Source organism: Conger conger, chromosome 8 (genome assembly GCF_963514075.1).
Source record: "Conger conger chromosome 8, fConCon1.1, whole genome shotgun sequence".
Classification (NCBI taxonomy): domain Eukaryota; kingdom Metazoa; phylum Chordata; class Actinopteri; order Anguilliformes; family Congridae; genus Conger; species Conger conger.
In genome coordinates, this window is record NC_083767.1 from 55186755 (window position 1) to 55210230 (window position 23476).

The 23476-nt window shown below is 43.6% G+C and overlaps 2 protein-coding genes across 4 annotated transcripts in view; one reads left to right on the top strand and one right to left on the bottom strand.

The window, feature by feature from the left end:
* Window positions 1-270: 270 nt before the first annotated feature.
* Window positions 271-21755, top strand: gsap (gamma-secretase activating protein). The gene is made up of 31 exons (XM_061251532.1): window positions 271-633; window positions 792-853; window positions 964-1020; window positions 1440-1509; window positions 1908-1955; window positions 2312-2400; window positions 2701-2770; window positions 2955-3004; window positions 3203-3307; window positions 3683-3739; window positions 3870-3916; window positions 4800-4889; window positions 5422-5495; window positions 5741-5818; window positions 6447-6539; window positions 6918-7138; window positions 7380-7449; window positions 7540-7619; window positions 8199-8279; window positions 10209-10343; window positions 10616-10674; window positions 11069-11100; window positions 11761-11822; window positions 13358-13453; window positions 14356-14426; window positions 15040-15134; window positions 16099-16218; window positions 19548-19609; window positions 20195-20299; window positions 20434-20530; window positions 20621-21755. Exons 1-31 carry the CDS (start codon window positions 546-548, stop codon window positions 20719-20721), a joined length of 2565 nt encoding a protein of 854 aa, XP_061107516.1. The 5' UTR covers window positions 271-545; the 3' UTR covers window positions 20722-21755.
* The window catches only part of ccdc146 (coiled-coil domain containing 146), a 38761-nt gene continuing 35945 nt past the window's right edge, over window positions 20661-23476 (bottom strand). For all 3 annotated transcript variants that reach the window (XM_061251490.1, XM_061251489.1, XM_061251491.1), the window contains 2 exons: window positions 22889-23137; window positions 20661-22465 (listed from right to left, as the gene is read on the bottom strand). In XM_061251490.1, coding sequence (XP_061107474.1) covers window positions 22265-22465; window positions 22889-23137 — 450 coding nt within the window. In that variant the 3' untranslated portion in view covers window positions 20661-22264. The remainder of the gene's footprint in view (window positions 22466-22888; window positions 23138-23476) is intronic.

Sequence of the window (23476 nt, forward strand, 5' to 3'; positions counted from 1 at the left end):
TCACGATGTTCGGAGTTGTCTGTGGACTGTAAAATATTACAACAAAATTACCTTAAAGGAACGGGTGGTATTGATTTTAATATCTAGTTGTACTTCATATTTCTCATGCTGGCCTTTGTCTAAATCAGGTGACAGAGCTAGCGAAGGCGTTAAAAATTCCGATCCCCTAGACTGATTACTGCGCCGACCAATCGCAGCTGGAGCTTTCCATGCGTGACACAATTGGGGGAGGTGTTTCACAAAGGGACTGTCACAGTGAGATTCGTTCCGCGTAGCTGGAACTCAATGGGAATTCTCCTCTGCGTAGAAAACCGGCGACTCTGCGGATATTGACATGTGGGGCGTGCACTTTGTTCTCGTGTTAACAAAATGAGGATAACAATATCCGTCTAAGGGGAGGAACATTTTTTAACTACGCTATCACATGATGTCGCGTTTGCCACAAAAACCGTTTCCGTAGCAGAGTAACTTAATTTTCCGGTCCGGTGCAAGTTTCTTCTCATGTTTGACTGAGCGGAAGTAGCAGACCGAATATATTTCTCCATATGCTTACTTTACTCACAACTTTCGATCTTCAGAAAGATGTTATTTCACATATTTCAACTAAGGACGACCCAGCGAGACGAATAAAAGGCAAGTATTGCACGAAGTGTAGAATACCTGTCCGATTCGCCTTTTACGTGGTCTGCAATAATATGAATAGCGTACTCTGTGGCGAGAGTATTGATTCCAAACTGGGACCGGGGCAGAATTATATGTGTGATTACATTGGTCAGAATCCTCTATTTCAGCAGAAGTAGACGCCAGAATTCTCAACGTGGAAAAGGATGGAGGTGTTCTGTATTCATGGAAAGTAAGTTAACGTTGTATAAAATATATTTACGTTGTGTGCCTCACATTTTATTACCGAATTGCATCAATTGCATCTGTGAATTGCCTATTCCTGATTCCTTCCCCCAACAGGGGTCCACAGGCAACACCAGGATAGGGAAGTATGATCCCAGCACCAAGCAAAATAAGGTGAGAGCAAGGTACCTTTGAGCAGGGTGCAAATTACAGGTGGTTCTGACCCCTCTAATTTGACTTGAACCCCCCTACAAAAAATCTTTACAGGCTAAGATTAACTAAATTAATCTAATGCTAAACATTCAAATGTGTTTCTCCAGCTCTGTGTGGAGTAAAATTGTACTAGAATTTTGAGCACCCCTACAGGCATTCCATTTCTTAGCTGTTAATTTTACCTGCGCAAGCTTTAGTCACTCATTGCGTTAGCACATTAATGGTCAAGAGAGAACATACCACCAGGTTCAAGGTTATCTCCGGCCCCCTAAAAGAGACCCACACACCCCTGAAAAAGACAAGTCCAGTCTGACCTCTCTCTCTCTCTCTCTCTCTCTCTCTCCCTCCCCCCCCCCCCCCCCTCTGATATGTGTTTACAGCTCCTCTACACTTTTGACAAGGAGGTGCTTGTCAGCAGCTGCTCTGTAAACAAGGAAGAGACACTGCTTGGTAAGGTCCTCTTAAGGGAGTTCATCGTCATCTGTTCTAGGCTCTGCCACATTGTGAGAGCCATCTTGAATGCCAGTGATCGAATTAAGACAATCAGGCCTGTACATGACCTGTACATGGCAGCCAATCATCGTTGGTGGGTGAATGCGTGTATGAATGGGTGAATTGAGAAGCATCAATTGTACAGCGCTTTGGATAAAGGCGCTGTATAAATGCCAACCATTTACCATTTAACCATTTACAACATACGAGCAAGAGTGTGCAATGAGAAAATGCAGAACTACAGCAGTGAAAGATTTGCTCTTTATATCTGCCTACGAGTGTGTGGTTCATCGCCAGCCTGTTTTCCAGACTCCCCGCTTGGTATTCATCAAGTATGTCAACCATCTTTATTTCAGCTGTCAGTCTGTCACAGGATGCAAAGGCAGAGGACCGTTTGCAATCCGGTGAGTAACAGCTCCCTGCAGCAGAGAATGGATATTCCCTGGATATGTGCATCATCATAAGGAACGACACATTTTGGATATACAATGTGTATGAACAAGGCCCTCGGTTATACTGGTATCTTAAATTGTCCTAACCAATGCTTTGGGAGTTTAACAGTGTCAATTCAGTCAGATTTTCAATGGATTTTCTATTTCAAATGTCCAAATTATGTCCTTTAAAAAGATTTATGATATATGAATTGCTATATACTATATAAGAAGCCACTGCACAGCAGTCTTTACAATTAGTGCATGTGAGGTGGATTGATGCTTCTTATTAAACTAAACCTGAATTCGTTTTCTTTCTCTTTTCCCAGTTTCAAAGTGTAAAACGCTGCTGATCGAGATCTGTCCGCAAAACAACATCAAAGTCCTGAAAGCCGTCGACTGTAGAATCAGAGTCCAGGTACTGTGAAACGTAATTAACAAAACATAGTCTTACAAGCATTACACTGTGGAGTTAATGGTCATGATAATCTACTTCATAACACTATAATACAAATGCAAGCGTCCTCCGGTGTCTTCCTATGGATTTTGGGTTGCATTAATTATTGATATTGCAACTTTCATGTTCAAGATACATTACTGATCTGCCATCACTTGTTTAATGTCTGTACGTGTTCCATATGTACACACGTGTGAAGACTGCAATATTGTGTATTAATATTTGTATGAATATGTTAATGATTAATATGGTTTAATATAGTTTTTAGACCCTGAAACTGAGAAGAAAAATGTGCGTGAGAGTCACCTCCTGCTGCTTGCAGAAGATGGATGTAAGTATTTTGAGTGAGTCAATGTGTGTTTTATGCCCAGAAGTGAAAGTAAGTGGTGGTCAGTGTTGTGTGGCTTGTTGTGGTGGTTTCAAGGACTGCTTTGCTGGCAGAGAACCCGCTGTTCCTCTTTTAGGAAAGAGCAGCTCAATTCATGCTCTTATGTTTTTATATCTTTCCTTTACAGACGTTGAACAATTCCATATATTCCTTGTCAAACAAGAAGGGTACAGAGTGGTAAGGGTAATTTATTTGTTTTTTATTTAAATTTAAATTGCATCATTAATATGGATGAAAAGATTATATGCCGGTAATACATTTTCTGCTAAAGTTTGACTGGTAGTTGAGAGTGAGGGGGGGAAAAAAAGGTTGTTCGCTGTTGCTTAGCTTTATGTAGTCACATCAGAGGATGTTCAGAATGGTCTCCTGTTCCAGGTGATTCAGAACCCAGAACGCCTGGTCAAAGACAGGGTTGCTGAAGATTTCACCTGGGTGCAGTGGGACGTGGAGGCACAGAGACTCTTCTACCTCACCTCCAGGGTACAACCCAACACCCAGTCTCTTCCTCCCTCTCTCTTCTCTTCCTAATATCACAGTTGTGTTGGTATGTGTATAGACAATAGTCGTTTCAAACTAATAATTATCAACCCATAAACGGATATGGTGAAGCAACATAAGTGCGCCAGAGAGATGATGCATTGGTGCTCCAGCCAAACTAGCAAGCAGAGCTATACAGAGATTTAATCATCAAGTTGGTTTAGATCCCAGGTTGATCAAGACATCAAATTGCAAAGAGTGAAGTAAAGAGATAACTTGTAAAAGTGTAAGAAGTGCAAGTGGCTTTAATAAAGCCATCTGCTAATAAAATGTCAGCAAGCATACAGGATGTGGTGATGCATTCCTCTTTTAATGCAGGAAAAATCCATGTTGAGATGTGTGCAGTTTTACCCAGACTGCAACTTTGAAACTCTGGTAAGACTATTTCACTGCTCAAAGCCGCTTTCTTATGGTACGGAAATGCTGTCTCTTAGTGAATGTTGCAGAGGGAACCAGAGAATTATTAATATTCATTAATAATTTATTTTTCTGTTTTCTCCTGAAGTTTGAACTGCCGCTGGAGTTGCCTGCCAGCCTGTTCAGCTCCGTGAGGTAACTGTCTGTCCGAGTCCGTCAACACTTCGTCAGCCTCTCAACCTCAGCACGGCAGTTAGACTGTTGAACTGTACAGTTAGACTGTTGAACTGTATAGGGGGCGACATGGCTCAGGCAGTAAGAGCAGTCGTCTGGCAGTCGGAGGGTTGCCGGTTCGATCCCCCGCCCGGGCTGCGTCGAAGTGTCCCTGAGCAAGACACCTAACCCCTAAATGCTCCTGACGAGTGCCTTGTGCCTCGATGCCTTGCATGGCAGCCAATCGCTGTTGGTGTGTGAGTGTGTGTATGAATGGGTGAATGAGAAGCATCAATTGTACAGCGCTTTGGATAAAGGCGCTATATAAATGCCAACCATTTACCATTTATAGTTGGACTGTAGCTGTTGTTGCCATGTCCGCACATCAATGAAACTGTTAATGTGGTTTAAGCCTTTAGGCTGTAATGTGAGTCTCAGTGCAGAATAATTGTATGTTTGAGGAACGGGTCAGGCGAGTCACAGAGCTATCGCCCATCTTTGCTGTGCTGTGCAAAGTAACCATAGAAACTTCCTCTTCATGGTTATTTTTAATAATCATAAACAAAGACAACGGAATGGAAAAATGCCTGCACTCTGGATTGAATAGGTTGCATAACGGTGAAACAGCCTATATTCTAGAACATTGCCACAGTTATTCAGAGGTCAAAGTCCAAATGTGTGCAGAAAATGTGCATTACGGGGTGTCAACTGACGTGCAACAGCGTGCAAATATTTTCTGGTCTTTGGAGGCCTGGGGCAAATGTATCTGAACAGATTTCAAGGCTGCTAACAGCTGAGCTGTACTTATATTCTTACTGTGTCTGCTGAAAGTAATTCAACCCACTTACTCTCATCTCATTTCTAGGTTCACTAACTTGGGATATGACCATTATAATGATGAGGTGTGGGAAGATGGAGGAGGGAAGCTTCTGGTCTTCACCAGTAGAACAGGCAAGTGCTGCGGTTCCTATATCCCGAAATAAGCTTGTTGGTTTACCTTTGTTTGGTGTGATACTGCATATGGAGTCTATTGTTCATTACTTAAGTTCTTGCATTTTTGTCTCTATTTTGTATGTATGTTTCACATGGGATGTGGAACCCTGCAGACTGTAAGTTATAGTAATATCAAGAGCAATAATCATATCTTCTTAACAATCATAATAATAATAATAATAATCCTAGTAATAACTGATTGGGTGATAACAAAACTAAGAAGAGAAAATGCTGATCGTATTAATGGCTTTTAATCCAGTGTGAGAGAACCAGAAACAAACATGAGAAGAAAGACAAGTTGGCCCTTCCACTGCCTAGCATTCTCTGAAAAAGAAACTCTTGGGCCTAACATGGAGTAAAAGCCGTTTTTAAACATAGTCACTAAATCTAACTTGCATGGATACTGGGCTATGAGTGGTGCTCCCTGATAAAGTAATCTGTCTGTAATTCCTCTTGAAGGAATTCTCACTGCCAACTGTTTCCTCCACAGGGAGCATGTGTGTGTGCTATAGCCACCCTGTACAAGCTAGCGGGGACTTTGCTTACACAGTCGCCTTTGTGCACAGAGGTAATGTTCATTAAACACACATTACAGTGTCTCCTCTTTGATCCAGTCATGCACATTCATAAGCAAAGTGTACGGTAAACTGGATACTGTTGTTCATTTTTGTTCAAATGAAATGCTTAAAAGTAAATGTAAAATGTATGTAATCGTTTTACTTCTAATGATAAGATGATGTGTATTTTGGTATTGCTCAGATTGTGTGTGGCCTAGCTGGGTGTGTGAACGTTACTGTTCTGTGTTCCCTGCAGGCTATAGTAAGACCTTCAGCGTGTCCATACAGGGAGACACACCGCCCAGGGCCAGAGACCTGCTGTTTCTCTCCCTGGGTGAGTCCGCTACACAGTGCTGCTATGACTCTGTTTGATTGTTTTAATTAGAATAGTTACACACACATTCATTACAGACATTACATATTCATTACATTCTCTTACGTGGATAACATTGGTGTGAATGTTATTTGTTCTGGTAGTCGAGACCTGAGAATTACAGGGGTCTATCTGCCCTTTGTACATTTATGAGATATTTCGCTTTAAAGTCCTTGTCAACTCATTGGTTTAGAAGTTCCTAAAAATTGGAATTACTCCCAGAAGTTAAATATTTATTCACACCATGCATATGTAACGAATTATGAATAAAGTGTTTATTTGTGTATTACCCAGTTGTAACAAAATGTCACTCAGAACCCTGTAGTTCTCTGGTCACATAGAGGCAGTAATTGCATAGTGCATAGTGCAGCAGAAGTAGTATATTACATGTAATCCATTTATACTGCTGCGTATGTAGTCTACTGTATCATTTCAGGTTACTTACCTTGCTTAGCAGTGTCCTACATTGGAGCCGAACCTTCAACCTTCCAGTTGTAATCCTAGCCCATGGCTGCTATCTCTGTTACATTGGAATGAGTGCTGGTGCTGTGGTGCTATGTGCCTGACTGAGACCCTGTTGCTGTTCCAGATTATTACATCGTGGTGTACCTGGCCGGGCACTTCCTGCATTTCATCAACAGCAGGCAGCAGGATCTGCCCTGCCACAGCCTCTTCCTCTCTGGTGAGCCCGCCCTGCACCACAAAAATAGGGAGGAAATTATTTTTTAAATGAAAATACACACACTCACCCACAGTGTGCTTGTTACTCAGCTACAAACCTGAAGGTGTGTTGGTATCCGAGGCGACCTGTAGTGTAGTGGTGAAGGTACATGACTGGGACCTGCAAGGTCGGCGGTTCGATCACTGTAGCCACAATAAGATCCGCACAGCCGTTGGGCCCTCGATCAAGGGTTCTTAACCCTGCGTTGCCAGGGGACCCTGGCTCCAGCAACCCTGCTTAGTCTAATCAACTGTATGTCGCTCTGGATAAGAGCATCTGCCAAATGCCGTTGATGTAATGTAATGTAATGTAATGTAATGTAATGTAATGGTCCTGCAGGCGGAGATGCCAGACTGGGTCAGCTCGGGCCCAGCAGTGAGGTTCTGACCCTCCCTGACGCCACGCTGCTGGATGTGCGGTCCGGGACGATGTGCAGGGTCGGGATCAGCCACTCCGCCCTGCTGGACCTCCTGTGCCAGAGCAGACTGGACGCTCAGCGGCTGGCCTGCCTGCACTGCATGCTGGTCTACATGAGCCCCGACCCGGAGGTTGAGCTGAAGGTGAGCGAGGTCCAGGGTACACGGTACAGGGGAGGGTTACGGTAATGAGTCACTCTGTTTATGGGCAAAATGCCTCTCTGTAAATTGTGATTTAAGCCCATTTTGGTTCGGAAAGATTATTATTTGTTTGGCCCTGACCGTGGGTAAATTCAGTTTGGAGTTTGGCTGAGCTGTCCCAAGTTCGACATTGTTGCCTTGGCATGTTTGATGTCTGTGGTCACCAGTACTCTGTTTTGTACAGATCATACACTGGATCTGTGAGAATGTCATGGCTTTGGAGAACTTTGATCAGATTCAGGAATTCATACTGGGTGAGTGTGGTCGAGGCACTGCACGGTATTTAAATGGCTTTTCAGCCCTGTGTTCCAGGTGTAAATATATATTGTTCTCCTCAATGACAGCTTCCCTGTACAGGATGGTGTACCAGCAGTCTCTCAGTCTGGATAAAGTCTTGCCATATTCATCTGTGCTCGAGAGGAAGGTAAGGGCTTTGTCCAAAAAGTCAGGAAAAACAGCTAGATTTTGAAAGGGTGAGGACTGAGTGTAGCCAAATCAGCAGTATCCACACTGTGCGTGTGTGTGTGTGTGCGCGTGTGCGTGTGTGTGTGTGTGGTTGTCTCTACTTTTGGGTATAGGTGTATTTGGTACTTACGGGTCTGTAAGAGTTCACTGGTGTTGAATGAAGTAGCAAGATTTTTGATGACACACGTCCTGCTTTAACTTAAGTATGGAATGAAATCAGAAGTTAATGATTGATTTCTATGGCGCCAGTTTGAGTGGAATTATGAGTTATCACTGCTTGTGTATGCGTCTTGCATCACAGAGCTTGTGACTCAGACAAAACACGCTGTGCGTGCGTGTGTGTGTGTGTGTGTGTGTGTGTGTGTGTGTGTGTGTTTCTGTTTTTCAGGACTTGTGACTCAGACAAAAACATGTTGTCTGTCTGTGTGTGTGTGTGTGTGTGTGTGTGTGTGTTTGTGTTTCTGTTTTTCAGGACTTGTGACTCAGACAAAAACATGTTGTCTGTGTTTGTGTGTGTGTGTGTGTGTGCGCGTTACAGGACTTGCCTGTGTGTCTGAAAGAGATCCCTGGTGTGAAGTGTTCCTCTGAGCTCCTCTGTGAGCCAGTGTTTCGAGGAAAGGTAAGGCCCGCCGTCCAACGCTGAGTCGAAGAACCACTCCGCAAAGGTCATTATTTTTCGCTGGCACACCACGTAGGGTTAGATAATCTTTCTTATTACACGGCTAATACCATATGAAAGAAATGAACCATTAATTTGACGTGATATGAAAAGCAATGCGTTACCCATAGCAGTGGCCATTATTAAGAAATATCTGACCATGCAGTGCCTGTCAGTGACCAGTCAGAATTGAGAGTTCAACAAAGCCGTGTATTAATATTAATATAACATGTCTGATTTGAATTTAATTTTGGTGTAAGAAATTCAGACCTGAAGGCTCAATTTGCAGGAATGACTTTTGGGGTGCAGTACATCCCTCATGCACTAGATGGCAGATGAGTGGTGAAAGTACAACAGGGTAACACTTACTAATGGAAGAAGAATGCGTATCTCATGGGTAAAATGTGTACTGCATTAAGGCTGACCGGACACATTGTTTTAGGCAGGGCCTAATTTTGAGTTATTCTTTCATATTATTGTTTTATTTTATTCTGTGTAAAGAACTTTGTAACTCTGTAAATAAATATTATTATTATTATTATTATTATTATTATTATTAAGATTATTATTATTATGATGATGTAACTGTAATTTAAGGTTACAGTAGGCAAGATTTCCCACAGATGGTGGTGGGGGGGGCACTGGAGGGCTTGGGGGGCCCAGGATATGGGGTGTACCACTTTTAAGTTATTACAAAATATATGTTTTTATAAATTGTTGTTAAGAATGTTGAAAAACATAACACCCATTGGCCTTGCCCACAGAGGAAGAGACACACGCCCACACCCGCTCAGGCTGGCAAAACATACTGCCTGTTCGGCCTTGAAGTTGTGGGCTGGTTTTCATTACTGTTAAATAAAGGCAAATATAAATAAAGGAGTTAACATTCTAGGGAGCCAGTTTTACTCAAACGGTACAATTGGCAGTGATGGCTACCTAGATTATATAGCCAGCAATTTTTAGAAAGTACAAAAGGAGCAAAAGTTGTATAAACTTATGCTGCTTTTGTACTAGTCCCAAACCGGGCTAGACAGGCTCTGGCTAGACGATATGTTTGTCCCACCATCAGATTTGGCAATCAAAACATCTTGCTCCATCTAGAAGGACAGACTGGTCACACTAATTTGTGTAACCTTACTCTGAACCAGGCATTAGCTATCTATGCTAGGTAGCAGGGTTCCAGCTGGTTCTAGCTAATGTTATCTATCAAACGGGTAACATTAGCTTACCTAGCTAGCCTAGGTAAACTGCCTAACATCACCTACCACACAGATAACGTTACCAAACCTTTCTTTCTTAAAGGAACTAGCTGGTGAATTTATTAGTGTTATCAATAATAGCTACCTAGCTACTTCAGTGGTTAAATTCATTGAAGGTACAATCGACTGGCAAGCAGGAAGTTCTGGTATATTATTGTTCAAATTTAGACCTACCTGTCCAGCAGAAACGGTACAAACTCCATGTTGGTCTTCAACTCCACTGAAGCTCCTAAAACTCTCACTGCCTTCTGAATTGTGCTGAAATGTTTATTGTAGTTTTAGAGCGAGCTCTATCCAGTTTTCTTATTTTTGGCATTATCGCCACAATTGTTATGTGTACTGTTAATGGAACCTGCAAGGTCAGTCTCATTGTTGATTGGTTCATCAACCTATGACCTTGATTGGTTAATGTTTTAAACCAATCAAACTACAACAATTAAACAATTAAAAACAATTTGAGGGTATAGACCCAGTGTATGGTGCTGGATTTATCTCAGCAGATTTCTAGGACTGCTACCAATTAAGCAACTCACCGTCAACAACTCAGAACCTGCAACACCCAACCCCTACAAAAGTGTTGTTTTTTCTTCCCAGTTTTAAGTGTGTTTTATGTGTTATCTGGTGGAAAAAGCCCAGGCACTTCAAAGGATACTGGGAGGAACTCCGGTGGAACATGGAGAAGATGAAATACTTTGAAGCAGTTCCAAACCCAAGATACAGAACCTCTCTGATCCAGGCAGATTGGTCCCGCTTGCTGGCCCAAATGGTGAGGTCCGGACGGCTGTGTGTGTGCTTTCTCCACAGTGCGGCGTGCCAAAGGGCGCTGCCGGTGTAGCCGATTTCAACCTTTCGGTCCTTTTCCTGTCTCCTGCCCTGTACTTCCCTTTTCCATGGACAATGTGTACTCATTATGTAGTGATTCACTGAATGCAGGGGGGTGGCAGGGACAGTGGCATAATTTTCTGTTTCCCAGTAAACAAGGCCATAAAAGTGTTCACTGTTGAATGGAAATAAATGGACACGTGTTATTTGTTTCAGAATTCAGAGGAGAAGAAGCCTGCCAACAGTTTTCGACACATTGAGGAGAATACCAAAAAGTAGGTCGGGAACAGTATGTTTAGAATGTAGCATTTGTAGGAGGAAGTGAGGGAGTCAGGGAAAGTGAAGTGTGATTCTAGAAAGTTCAGTGAGCGAGGACTCCTGGGGGGGGGGGGGGAATCAATGGGCCAAGATGACGACTCAGCAATGACATTTGCCTACATGTGCGAAACCGCTAATACTGTGACACTTGTTGCCTGGAAGTTCATTTTTACCATTTACTGTAACTGAAGTTGGAGGAGCTTGTGTGTCACAATATGCCACACATGCTCAATTTAACACGTTAGTGGCTGGAGTCGGTTTAGGTACGGAGTTCAGTTTGGGGAACATGAGACGGTTTCATGTGATCAGAAAGCAGTGACTATTTCCATCCCTTTTCTTTCACAACCTCAGAGTGCTGTCCATGGTGGATACCTGGCGTTTAGGTAAGACTTTTCGTTTGATAATCCATCCATCCATCCATTATCTTAACCCGCTTATCCTGAACAGGGTCGCAGGGGGGCTGGAGCCTATCCCAGCATACATTGGGTGAAAGGCAGGAATACACCCTGGACAGGTCGCCAGTCCACCGCAGGGCACACACACCATTCACTCACACACTCATACCCACGGGCAATTTAGACTCTCCAATCAGCCTAACCTGCTTTGATAAATTCACCCAAAGTTATTTTAATGAGGCAGCAAACTGTTGCGTAGCCTACAGACCAGAAAGTTCCTTGAGTAACTGGAAAAAAAAAAAAAAGAAAGAAAATCCCCCCCAGCTCAGATTTCAGTCCTGCATTCCTCAGCACATGGGTAAAGCCCGAAAAAAGGAGCTGGAATTGTTCCCATGGTTACAGAAGGGGCTACATCTCCACTCAGCACCAGCAGGCCCCTCTCTCCCTCTGACCCCAGCCCCTGCTGCCCTCTCTCTGAACCGCTGGGGGTCCAGGGCTGGGGGCAACACTGCTGCCGTCAAGCGCACACTTTTCCCCTCACTGCGGCCAAGTACGGGGTCACCCCGCGTTCCCCCTGGGGTGGAAACGGTGATGTCATCCCCAGGCTGTGATGTCTCCGTGACCTATGCGTGCCCTGCTTTCCTCTAGACAAGAAGGTGGTGCCCCTCTTTCAGGAGGAGGATCAGCAGCAGAGGGCGCTGATAGGCCTGGTGAGTACGGGCGTAGTGCGCCATGGAGGGTGGTGGCAGGAAGAAAACGTGCGCATGCATGGACGCGCCATGTAACATTGGTCAGACTGACAGAGACATCCTGTCATCAACATTTCCACCTCAGTCAGACCTGGAACGGATGCACATTTACAGCTGGTTAATGTTCCGGTAAAATCTCATAACAATCCAGTTGGAATTTTCCACAGAAGAACATGATCCAAAGCAAAAGCATAGTCATTTTTGTTCTGAAAATTGGTTCTGAATTTTTTTTTTTATTGGCTGTAATGTGCTGGAACTGGTGCTTGAAGGGTTAAAGTAGTAATTATTTGACTGCTTTTTAAGGACACGTTTATAAACGTGTCTCTCCAAACTGTTTACAGATGTTAAGAGCGCACCACATTTTTATTTTTAGAAAGCTGTCAATCACATTTGGTGTTTGGTTTCAAGCGACCTATCTTCCTCCTCTACACACCTCTCCTATGCTCTGCCCCCCCACCCCCTGGTCAGGGAAGTTAACTCTACAGTAGGTTGCAAAAATTTGAGCACCCCGGTTTAAATGTCTGTTACCGTGAATCTGTATGCGATCAAAATCAAATCTGAACTCTGAACGCTACAGAGTTAAACACGAGACCTTTCTGCAAATTTTTAAAGCAAGATTGCTTTTTATTTTCATTTTGTATTATTCTTTGTTACTTTTTAAAAAGATGATTACTAAGGCCCAGGTGATTTACTCGTTAGGGCTTCAATGAGGGAGTATCCCACTTTTTGAACTTTTTATTCTGAAGTAGGCATGTGGGGTCCATTATGCTTTGGGGTTGTGTGGCAGCTGGGGGCACAGAAAATATTGTGCGATTGGAAATATTGTGCAATGTAAATGTAATGTAAAAGAATGGATTCCACCTGAATATCAAGAAATTCTAGAAGCTAATGTTCAAAGGTCAGCCCAGACATTAACGTTGAAGAGAGGTTGGGTATTCCAGCAAGACGATGATCCAAAGCATACCTTGAAATCAAATCATTTTGGAATGGCCACCGCTGTTCCCAGACTATAATATTATTGAAAATCTTTGGAGAGATCTCAAACATGCCGTATATGCAAAAAGGCCAAAGAGTATTTCTGAACTAGTGGTGTTCTGCCAGGAAGAATGGGGAATTGAAAAGGTTCCCAAACTTTTGCACAGGGCCTTTTTCCTTTAAAAAAAAAAAAAAAAAGTAATCTTGCTTTAAAATGTAAAGAAATGTGTTATGTTTAACTTTGTACTATTTAGAGGTCAGGTTTTGTTCACTTCAACATTAATTGTAAGAGGTTTTTTGACCAGGGGTGCCAACATTTTTGCACAGTACTGTACGTCCGCTTCCAACCTTTTCCTGTTACTGAGGACTAGTGGAAATATTTTGACATTGTTCAGATGTTTTGAGAGAAAACGGCTACAATTGCAGCGAATTGTAAGAGCTTAGCTATTTGAACTAAACCCCCCATTTCTCCCTTTCCTCATACTCTACATGGTGTACCTCTTGTCTCACATTTCATACAGATGGTGGACAAATTGAGGGAACACTTGAACAGGCATTTACTTAGCCTGGGAAAGAAGAAGATTGACACACTCGTTGTCAATTACGTCGCAAAGCTGGTTTGTGCTATTTTGCTTCCTTTTTAATTGGCAGTAGTCTCTGCACACACACACACAAAAACATAATTTTTTGTTAAAGCATAACTGAAAAATTAGACCTGCCAATGCCCTGTATTAATTGACATTACATTACATGTCATTTGGCAGATGTTTTTATCAAAAGTGACTTACAGTTCTAGCAGGAGACTTCACTGGAGCAATGTAGGGTTAAGGGCCTTGGTTAAGGGCCTTGCTCAAGGGCCCAACTGCTGTGCGGATCTTATTGCGGCTACACCGGGGATCGAACCACCGAGCTTGCGTGTCCCAGTCGTGTACCTTAACCACAACGCTACAGGCCGCCCGCTGACATGCATGCAGTTGCTGGAAAATTATTTTGGTGTCCTGCGTCAGTGACATGTGAAATGTATCCCTTACGCGCAACCGGTCCTGAGGTCAGCAAAATGGGCACATGTGCAATTCCTAGATATGCATTTCTGAGGGATACACTTGTCTTGGTTTCCTAGTAAAACCCCCACATTTTTTTCACGGTTTACAAAATATGTCATGAGGAAACGAGAGGTGCACGGTAACATCCTGTTATTGCATTAAAGCCAGTGTAATAGGAAGTGAGTCATAACTTGTGGTCGGCAGGGCGGAGTGTGCATGCCTGTCAGGTGTGAGGCTATCATGTTTGTGGAACGTGCATGCGTGTGTGTGTGTGTGTGTGTGTGTGTGTGTGTGTGTGCATGCGTGCGTGCTGACAAACAGCTTGTGCTAGGTCCTGGGTGTGGATTCATTTTTGATAAGAATAAGGAATTGTGAAACATAAAATGGCTGTCCTGTGAGTGTTACTTCACACCGTGCAGGTGTGGAAGCAGGTGCAGTATGCCTCTCTGACCTCGCTGCCTCACGTCTGTGTTTAGCTGGAGCTGGTCAGAAACATGCTGGAGACGGTGTGGTTGAAGTACGAGCTGGGCCCTCACGTGCTGTCTTTGTAAGTGCTTCACTCTGGATGCTGTGAACGGCAGTGGACAGTAGGTGCCCTTGCAGCTGCAGCTGTGGAGAGCGTATGCTGTGTGAGGTCTCCCCCCCCCATCTGCTTTTCCTTACCATGGGTCTGCTAGCAGGGTGTTGTCAGACTCCCAGGTTCTCTGTGTATGACTCTCCTGTTATTAGTCTGTGTTTGGCTGTGTTTCTCTACTGTACTGTGTTTGACTCTCCTTTTCTATTGTTCTGTTTTATGACTCTCCTGCCCTACTGTTCTGTGTTTGACTCTAATGTTCTACGTGTTTGACTCTCTACTGTTCTGTGTTTGACTCTGATTCTCCCCTGTTCTGTATTTCACTCTTCTGCCCTACTGTTCTGTATTTGACTGCACTGCCCTACTGTTCTGTATTTTTGACTCTACTGCCCTACTGTTCTGTAATTGTCTCTCCTGCCCGACTGTTCTGTATTTGATTCTCCTGCCCTACCGTTCTGTATTTGACTCTCCTGCCCCACTGTTCTGTTTGACTCTGATTCTCTCCTGTTCTGTACTTGTCTCTCCTGCCCAACTGTCCTGTTTGACTCTCCTGCCCTGTGTGTTTTGCTCTCCTCTGCTGCTTTAGTAAGCAGAAGGGTGGTCGGAATGAGTGGGCCGTCTTTCACGTGATGAGCCGCATTCTGGAAGCTACGAAAGGCCTGTGTCTACCCCTCCCTCCTGGTAGGAACAACTGCGCTCTGTGAAAGTACTATGGCCCTCCCTGACCTCCCGGAACAGCAGGGCATAAGCAAGGGAAAAGTAATTGTGTTCTCATGAGGCCTTCAGTGAGTGATGACCAGTAACTTCCATTCGAGCAGTGCGCTGCTAGATGCTACCCTTTATGAATATGACACACCAGTTCTAGCAGCTACAGTCTGCATACAGAGAGACCATTGATCTGCATGCAAGCTGTGGAAACTTGGCGTAAAACCCTCCTTCCAGTGAATGACAATGAAAACATCCTCCCACTTCATTTGAGCTTGGCTGTGCCAGGCCCTGTACCTGCGTTGGTGTGAGTCAAACGAATGCGGCTTTTATTAATTACTTGAGGACAAGTGCAATGGACAGTTCCCGCTTCTGTGTTGACACAAGCAAAAAAACCAAAAAAACCAGAACGTGGGTGAGAGCTGATGACTCAGGGGCCTCATCTAACCTCAGTGTTAATACAGAAATGGGAACTGTGCATTGCACTTGTCCTCAAGTAGTTAATAAAAGCGGCACATGTTTTTGGTTTCATGGTTGTTGGCATGTTGTGAAGTCAATTAAATTATCCGAAACGCAAAAAAAAAAAAATTGTATCAGAAAAACACACACTTTGCCTTCATGTGTGGCTTGCCCCAGAACACTTCCAGACAGGACTGTTCCATGGGCACGCTAAAATAACTCATGTTTGTTCAACAAGGAGTGGTGTTAGCTCTCAGGGATGAATGCAGGCACTAGCAGAAGGGACATTTATGGGAAATGAATGACACTTTTTGACGAGTTACCTCGTCTCATCACATTCTACCCGTTTACAGCTTAGACACAAGTTTACGGATGGGTTGTGTTGGTTTTGGATTGGCTTTGGATAACCGCTCGGAGCGTACCTGTGTGAGAAAAGACGAGGCAGTCTGAATGCTCATCAGTGGTGGGTCTCTGGTTGCAGGATACCACACTTTGCTGTCCGTGCTTGGGGTGCGCTGTCTTCCACGGCACACCTTCCTGCAGTATGTGGACCATGGCCTGCTGCAGCTCACTGAGACCTTTGTGTCACGCCTAATGACAGGTACTGGTCCAATATTGTCCTCACTAATACACACAGTCTCAATAATGTCCTCACTAATACACACACACTGTCCCAATATTGTCCCCACTAATACACAAACGCACACTGTCCCAATAATGTCCCCACTAATACACAAACGCACACTGTCCCAATAATGTCCTCACTAATACACAAACGCACACTGTCCCAATAATGTCCCCACTAATACACACACTGTCCCAATATTGTCCTCACTAATACACACACACACACACAGTCTCAATAATGTCCTCACTACTACACACACACACACTGTCCCAATATTGTCCTCATTAATTCACACACACTGTCTCAATAATGTCCTCACTAATATACTGTTCTCACTAATACACACACACAGTCTCAATAATGTCCTCACTACTACACACACACACACTGTCCCAATATTGTCCTCACTAATATACCCACACAGTCTCCGTACTGTCCTCACTAATACACACACACTGTCTCACTACTGCCCTCACTAATATACCCACACAGTCTCCGTACTGTCCTCACTAATACACACACACTGTCTCACTACTGCCCTCACTATTATACTCAAGCAGTGTTTCAATAATGTCCTAATACACACGCACTGTCTCAATATTGTCCTCACTACTACACACAGTATCTCAGTACTGTCCTCACTGATTCACACTCACTGTCTCACTGCTGGCCTCACTAATATACACTCACACACTGTCTCCTCCTGTTCACACATACCAACACACAAAGTTTCCTGATTTATGGATGAACTTTATTTTTAGAGCACCTTTCATACCTAAAATCTAGCTCAAAGTGCTTCACAGAAAAAGTATTTTTTGTAACGGTAATTTTAAAAGGGCAGTAATATAAATTATGTAAAATAATCGCAAGAGACGATACAACAGTATAAAAATGTATCGGGTATGGTATGCTAAAACATTTATAAAACTTAATGAAACGCTAGTTCATAGAAATATGTATTGAGTAATTTCTTAAGGCTCTTAAGTACTCTAATTTCTTAAGTACTCTGGCTGCTGCATTTTGTACCAGCTGAAGTTTGCTCACAGCAGTTTTTGTATGTTTAGTGAATAAGGCATTACAGTAGTCTATCCTTGAAAAAACTAAAGCATGAACCAACTTATCAGCATCTTGTAAGGTGAAGTATGGTCTAACTATTGCAATACTTATATGCAAATATGCAGTTCTGGTAATAGTTAATACGCCTTCTTGAAGCTTAGCTCTGAGTCAATAATCACTCCAAGACAATGTCGCCCAGAATGTAATTTCTCTAGTTTAGTCACCTCCAAGAAAAGAATCCCATGGATGTTGAGTTTGATTGTCAAAGTTAAAACTGGCTATGAGGCACATTATTGTAAGTATTCTCAGCTGAAAACTTAATTCTGAAATTTAAATTAAAAGCATTCACTTCCCTCAGAAGGTTCTCACCTTTTTAAATTTACTAAAATTTGTTATTTTTAGATTAGTTTGGTTCATACTACATTCATATCTTAAATATTATATCTGGTATCTGGTATTATATTTAGTATTACTGGTGCTTTCATGTAATGCTAACAATAGTCTTTCTGTGACTGGCCATATAGTGTAAGCATCCGGATAAGCATCTTTTGTTTCTTTAAGATTGTCTCTTGTTCATTTTGGCATAATTACTTGGAGGTTAACGGTCATCTGGTGTTGCTCAACACTTAGAACAACGTCAGTCCAGTGGCATGGCCATGTTGATGCAGAAAGTTTGTCCAATGACACTTAAGTGTTGCATGTTTTTTTTATTTGGTATCTATTGCCTAAAAGATAGGACAACAAATAAAATGTATAATTGAAAAAAGGCAAGATTGGGTGGTTCTTTCAAAAATCCCCAAGAAATTCTTAGGTTTAAGCAAGAATGCTCAAATAAGGAGTTTTTCCCCCCAAAAAATAGGCTCAGCTCATGGTGTACCGTAATTCACTCTGTAGGTACTCTCGGGAGAATGGTGACGCGATGTTGCCTGGGTCCTTTTCAGGTTAAAGTTATTCAGGGACTGTATTAATTAGAATTTCACTTCTGGTGGGCGGTATCCTTCCCCGTGCTGCGTGTCTGAGTCAGAGCTACTGAGTTCATCACTGGGCCCCACTGTACTTTTCCTGGTGCTGGGATATAGGAACAGTCATCACCGGCAGTGTGCAAATTCACTGGGGAGATTTATTAGTACAGCAAGTAGCGTGCTTAGCTTTAAATAAAGACGGGCATTCAAGGACTATGGTCTTTGCTGTACCTAGTGGTTGGTCTGTATGTCCCCAAGGATAGTGACGGCAGAGGATCGATTGAATGAAAAGTTTTGACCTTTGGGGGAGTTGGGGGAGTTGGGGGGGGGGGGGGGGGGGGTGAATAGATTGCATTGAAAGACCAAGGAATCAGGGAAAAGAAAAAGGAGGCTGAAAAGTTCAGATAAAGGATAAAATGTATAAAGATGCCCAGTACTCAACTACCCTCCCCCTTTTTCTTACCTGCCCTAATGTCTCTCAGAGGCTGCATCCTCAGTTGGAAGAGGTTTGAGAAGGGATTACCCACGATTCAGTTTGTCAACCTGCCAAGTGACATTAATGTGCATGTGCTGCACTGTGTCTGCATAGTGACAGGCCTACTGTGGATGATGATTCGTGCAAAGACGGTTACTGTCTGTGCCTCCCAGCCAATCAGCAGTGTGTTGGTACCTGCCCTTAAGAACATTATCCAGAAATGACAGGAAATAATGTAATTTATGTATGCACTTCTGAGGAAGTAAATTAACTTTCTAAATGTGTCTGTTTCAGACTGTATATGTTTGAATATAAATTTCTAAATCAGTTATGTGATGAAAAGTGCTGGCTCTGTGACGTTATTAACTACCTTGATTGGCTACGATGAAAAGATAAAAATCCTGGAATTCTGGTTGAATTAATAAATGCAGTAATAAACAGTCTGAAATCTATCAAAACTCTCCACCACATAGTGTGTCTGATGCATCACAAAGTTGTTTTGAAGCCATCAAGATCATGCAGCCTTCCAAGTCCGCTGCGGTGACGCCAAGCATTTTTCCAACAAAAACAATGTTTGTAGATGTCTCGGGGAGCATAAACTGCGTTTGTAATTAATTATGTTTACTGTTTGGAGAATGGAGTGTGGAAGAGAGCAACAACAATACTTCCTACCCAACTCTGAAAAGCAATCTTTCACACAAAACGTAATTTTCATAGTGCTGTCCTCTTAAGGTTTCAATGACAATTTGATTTACAGTATGAACTGGGTGGGGTTATTCTTTTTTTTTTTCCCCATTCTGTTCCTACAGACCTGGACAACAGCGATGACAATGAAAAGCTCAAGTTTAGTATTCTAAAGAGACTTCCTGAGGTAAAGAATCACCGCTTTTTCACTTTCACTGTGATTGCAGAAAAATGAACTTCAACTAAGTCTCTAAAACCCTCAACCTTTCCTCCAGTGCCCTCTCGTATTTTGTAATCATAGTTTCTTGCTGTGGTAATGTGTGTGTTCAGTTGGTATTCTTGACTGATGATTCATTGAGTTGAGTCACACAGGCCAGTTTTGTCATCAAGAAACTAAGAGCAATTAGATCAAGAGAAATTCCTGTAGATAGGGTAGATAGGGTGTAGATAGACCGTAGGGTGTGCTTGTATATTGCAGGTCTAAACAATGAATTGCTTTTAGATTTGCATTTAAGAAATATTTGTGGAATGCAAGGACTTTCAACTAAAGCCCAATTTAAAGAATGCTAACGTAAACCCATGTATAAATACCATTTAATCTGTTGAATTGTGCTACATTACAAATGTTTATCGATATGCCATGTAGAATTATGTGCTGGATTACAAGTTCATGCTGTGAAGATAAGATGCTAAATAATAGTAAATGTGTGTTAGTAAACTGTTTGGAATTGAATGACATTAGGACGTTTTTGGGTGTATATTGTGTCACCAGTCCAGGGAACAGAAGCTCTTCCAGCTGTGGGATCACCCAATAAGCTCGGCTTGTATATCCAGGAAATACGTCCAAGGGCTCCTTGCGAAACACGCCAAGACAAAAGTAAATACTCTTGCCATCTGTTAATTTTCACCTTTCATGGCCATAAGCAGACCAAACTGCTTCTGAAATTGAAATGATTTTTAGGCGTTCTTGTGTATATAGATTGCTTGGTAAATCTTTTTAACCATTCTCAGGGCTCCGTCTTCAGGGAGAGGGAGAAGTCGTGCTTCCAGCCTCAGTTCCTGCCTCTCATCTACCTCACCAAAATTCTCTCCGATATGGAAAGTCAAGGTACTTGGGAACGTCTATGATGTCATGCGACTCTATCATGTGACCTTTGACCCTTGACCCCTTCTGAAAATCTGTGGTGGTGTGTTGCAGTGCTGAACCCGTTTGAGGAGCAGGAGCACGTGGACGCCAGGTTTGTTGAGGAGACCGCGCTGAAACAGACCCTCATCTTGTTGGGGCTGGAGGACAAGTGAGGACGGACTGCAAGGCCGGCCTGAAGAGGAGCCCCTGAAGACTAACACCAGTGTGCAAAGGCCTCTCTCACACCTTGCCATCCTAATACACATGGTTCATGTGCACTAGGACCCAAGATCTGGTCCTAGGTGGGTGCAAGGCACGGTGTGGGATGTTACTCATCAGCCCTCTATGAGTTGGGGACTTCACATGTGGAAGGGTCTGGTCTTTATAAGTTATGTGTTCTGCTCCTGAATTTGCAGAAGGGCTGTGTCTTCCACATATAGACACAAATGTCTTTCATTAGTTTGCTAGCCCTGAGGGACAGAAAATGAAAAAGACCGTGGCACATGGTGTCTGCATTCTCCACCGTGCCTCTAATATATTCCATAGGGTTTCCCCAAAAAAAAAAAAAAAAAAAAAAAAAAAGGAACCAGGTGCTACTGGACATATTACCAGTGAAACTGAAACAAACGATTCTGGTCCTCATACTACAGCAGGTGGACTACATTCGGTGGAATTTTGGGCACTTTCAGTGCGCGACGGTGCCCTGAAGGGAGCTCGGCAACACTTCTGGGAAATGGCTGACTCGGAACATCTTGGACTGCTCTCCGGGAAAGCTAATTAGAGGAGAGGTAATTACTGGGTCCGGCTGCAGTATTGCTCCACTGAGGCTGTGAAGCAGCAGTGTAATTTCCGATTCTCAGTGAGCAGTTGTGAAATCAACTGCACTCAGCCTCTCCCGATTGAAAACGGGAACCCCCCCCCCACAAGCTTACTGCAAAACGGGAAGCATCCTCACTTTCTGAGGGCGATACACTTTTGCTGTATATTTCCTTTCCCAGTGACCTGTTAGTGATTATCAGGGGGTAATGAACTGTGATAAGCACATTTGGAAAATTGGTGTATTAGACCCAAAATAAATCTTGCATACTGATAAACTGGAAAAGGGATTTTTTTTAAAAACGCGTTTGTGTTTTTCAAACAGCGTGGACCCCGCTGTATTGTACAACTAATTGTACATTGTAAATAAAAATACACCTTTGAAGATGAATGTATTCCTTATTCATACCATTCCTTTAAGTAGACTGCTACAGGATAATTAATGGTCAGCCAGAGAACATTCTCACTGATAAAGCAAAGCTCTGTTGGTGCCCTTCAAGTGCCACAGAAAATAAACCGTATATCCCAGGAGCATCACATCTCCGGAACATGCCGGCATTAAAAAAAAAAAAAAAAAAAATCTATTGTAGGCTGTCAAGGAGCTAAATAAAATACAGCTTTTGATCGAAGGGCAATAAAATTGCTGACGCTATCCGTTTGCGATGCCGCAGGAAATCAAGTCCAGATCCAGGGCTGAGAGGTTTCTCTGGCTCTGACCTCAGGGTTTTTTCTTAGAGTGACTTTCAACATTTAATGTGGCCTCGGGGGCGTAAGTAATAAGACTCGTACCATGTGGCTGAAGAATGCTAATATTCTCATATTTAATAAGCATCACTGACAGCCTTATTAAATACGACTGAATTGCTCTGCTGGGCTGGGCTGGGCTGGCACTTGTCGGGGCTAGATCTCCACAGGCTGGGGCTGGGGCTTGCGGATGTGCCGGATGTTGGAGCCGAGCTCGGTGGGTTTGAAGGGGGCCAGGGCTCCGTAGGGCCGGGGGATGGGCAGGGGGTCGTTCTCGGGAACGTAGGCGTTGGGCCGGGCCTCGGCCGTGGTGATGCCCCCGTTGGGCAGCTGACTCCTCTCCTCTTCCTCTGCCCTCTGGAACGGAGGAGCGAACACAAACACGGATCAGGAAAGACGGCATAAAATTTTTTTAAAAACCCACCGTTACGCTGAAGGGAGAAAGACACCGCCGAGCAGATGTGGTCCAGGGGTCAGAAAGTAAAAGTGCTGTCATGGTTTTCTTCCACCCATGAGCGCAGTCAGCTGATTATACTAATGATTTATACCTCCTGGATGAAGCTTTTACTTTCCGAGCTTTTACTCTCCGAGCCTAGATTCTCCACCACTGCCAGCGAGCAGCAAAGCACCCTGCTCCTGAAATTGGACGGGAAACCTCCCAGGGGAAGATGTTGCTTGCAGTGGTGGTGGTGGTGGTGGTGGGGGCAGGGGGGCAGGGCAGGTAATGGACCTCTGGGCCAACTAAAAGGCAATGCCCCAGCCCTGGGGGCTGCTCCTCACCATCTCCTGCTCCTGCTGATCAGCCAGCTGCTGCTGCTCAGCCTTCAGCGCGCGCTGCCAGGCCTGCTCCATCTCCTCGGAGGGCGTCAGGCCCTGCTCCAGCCGCTGCTGACAGGAGTCCAGGTGCTGCTCCTTGTCCTTGACCTCCTGCTGGAGCGTTATGACTTTGGCCTGCTCCATGGAGACCTCAGACACCTTTGACATCAGCTTCCTAGTGGTGTCCTTGAGCTGGCTCTGTAGCTCATTCACCTGTGTGGGCGGCACAGCCAATCAGAGACAGTACATACACACACACACACACACACACACACACACACACACACACACACACACACACAGACAGTACACACACACACACACACACAATCAGAGACAGTACACACACACACACACACACACACAATCAGAGACAGTACATACACACACACACACACACACACACACACACACACACAGACAGTACACACACACACACACACACAATCAGAAACAGTACATACACACACACACACACACACACACACACAATCAGAAACAATACATACACACCCAATCAGAGACGGTACATACACACACACACACAATCAG

Coding starts and splice junctions, on each gene's coding strand:
- gsap (XM_061251532.1), top strand. CDS start 546: ATGCTTACTTTACTCACAACTTTCGATCTTCAGAAAGATGTTATTTCA. Junction 10,675..11,068: donor ATTGAGGAGAATACCAAAAA/GTAGGTCGGGAA, acceptor TCACAACCTCAG/AGTGCTGTCCATGGTGGATA. Junction 15,135..16,098: donor GTGTCTACCCCTCCCTCCTG/GTAGGAACAACT, acceptor CTCTGGTTGCAG/GATACCACACTTTGCTGTCC.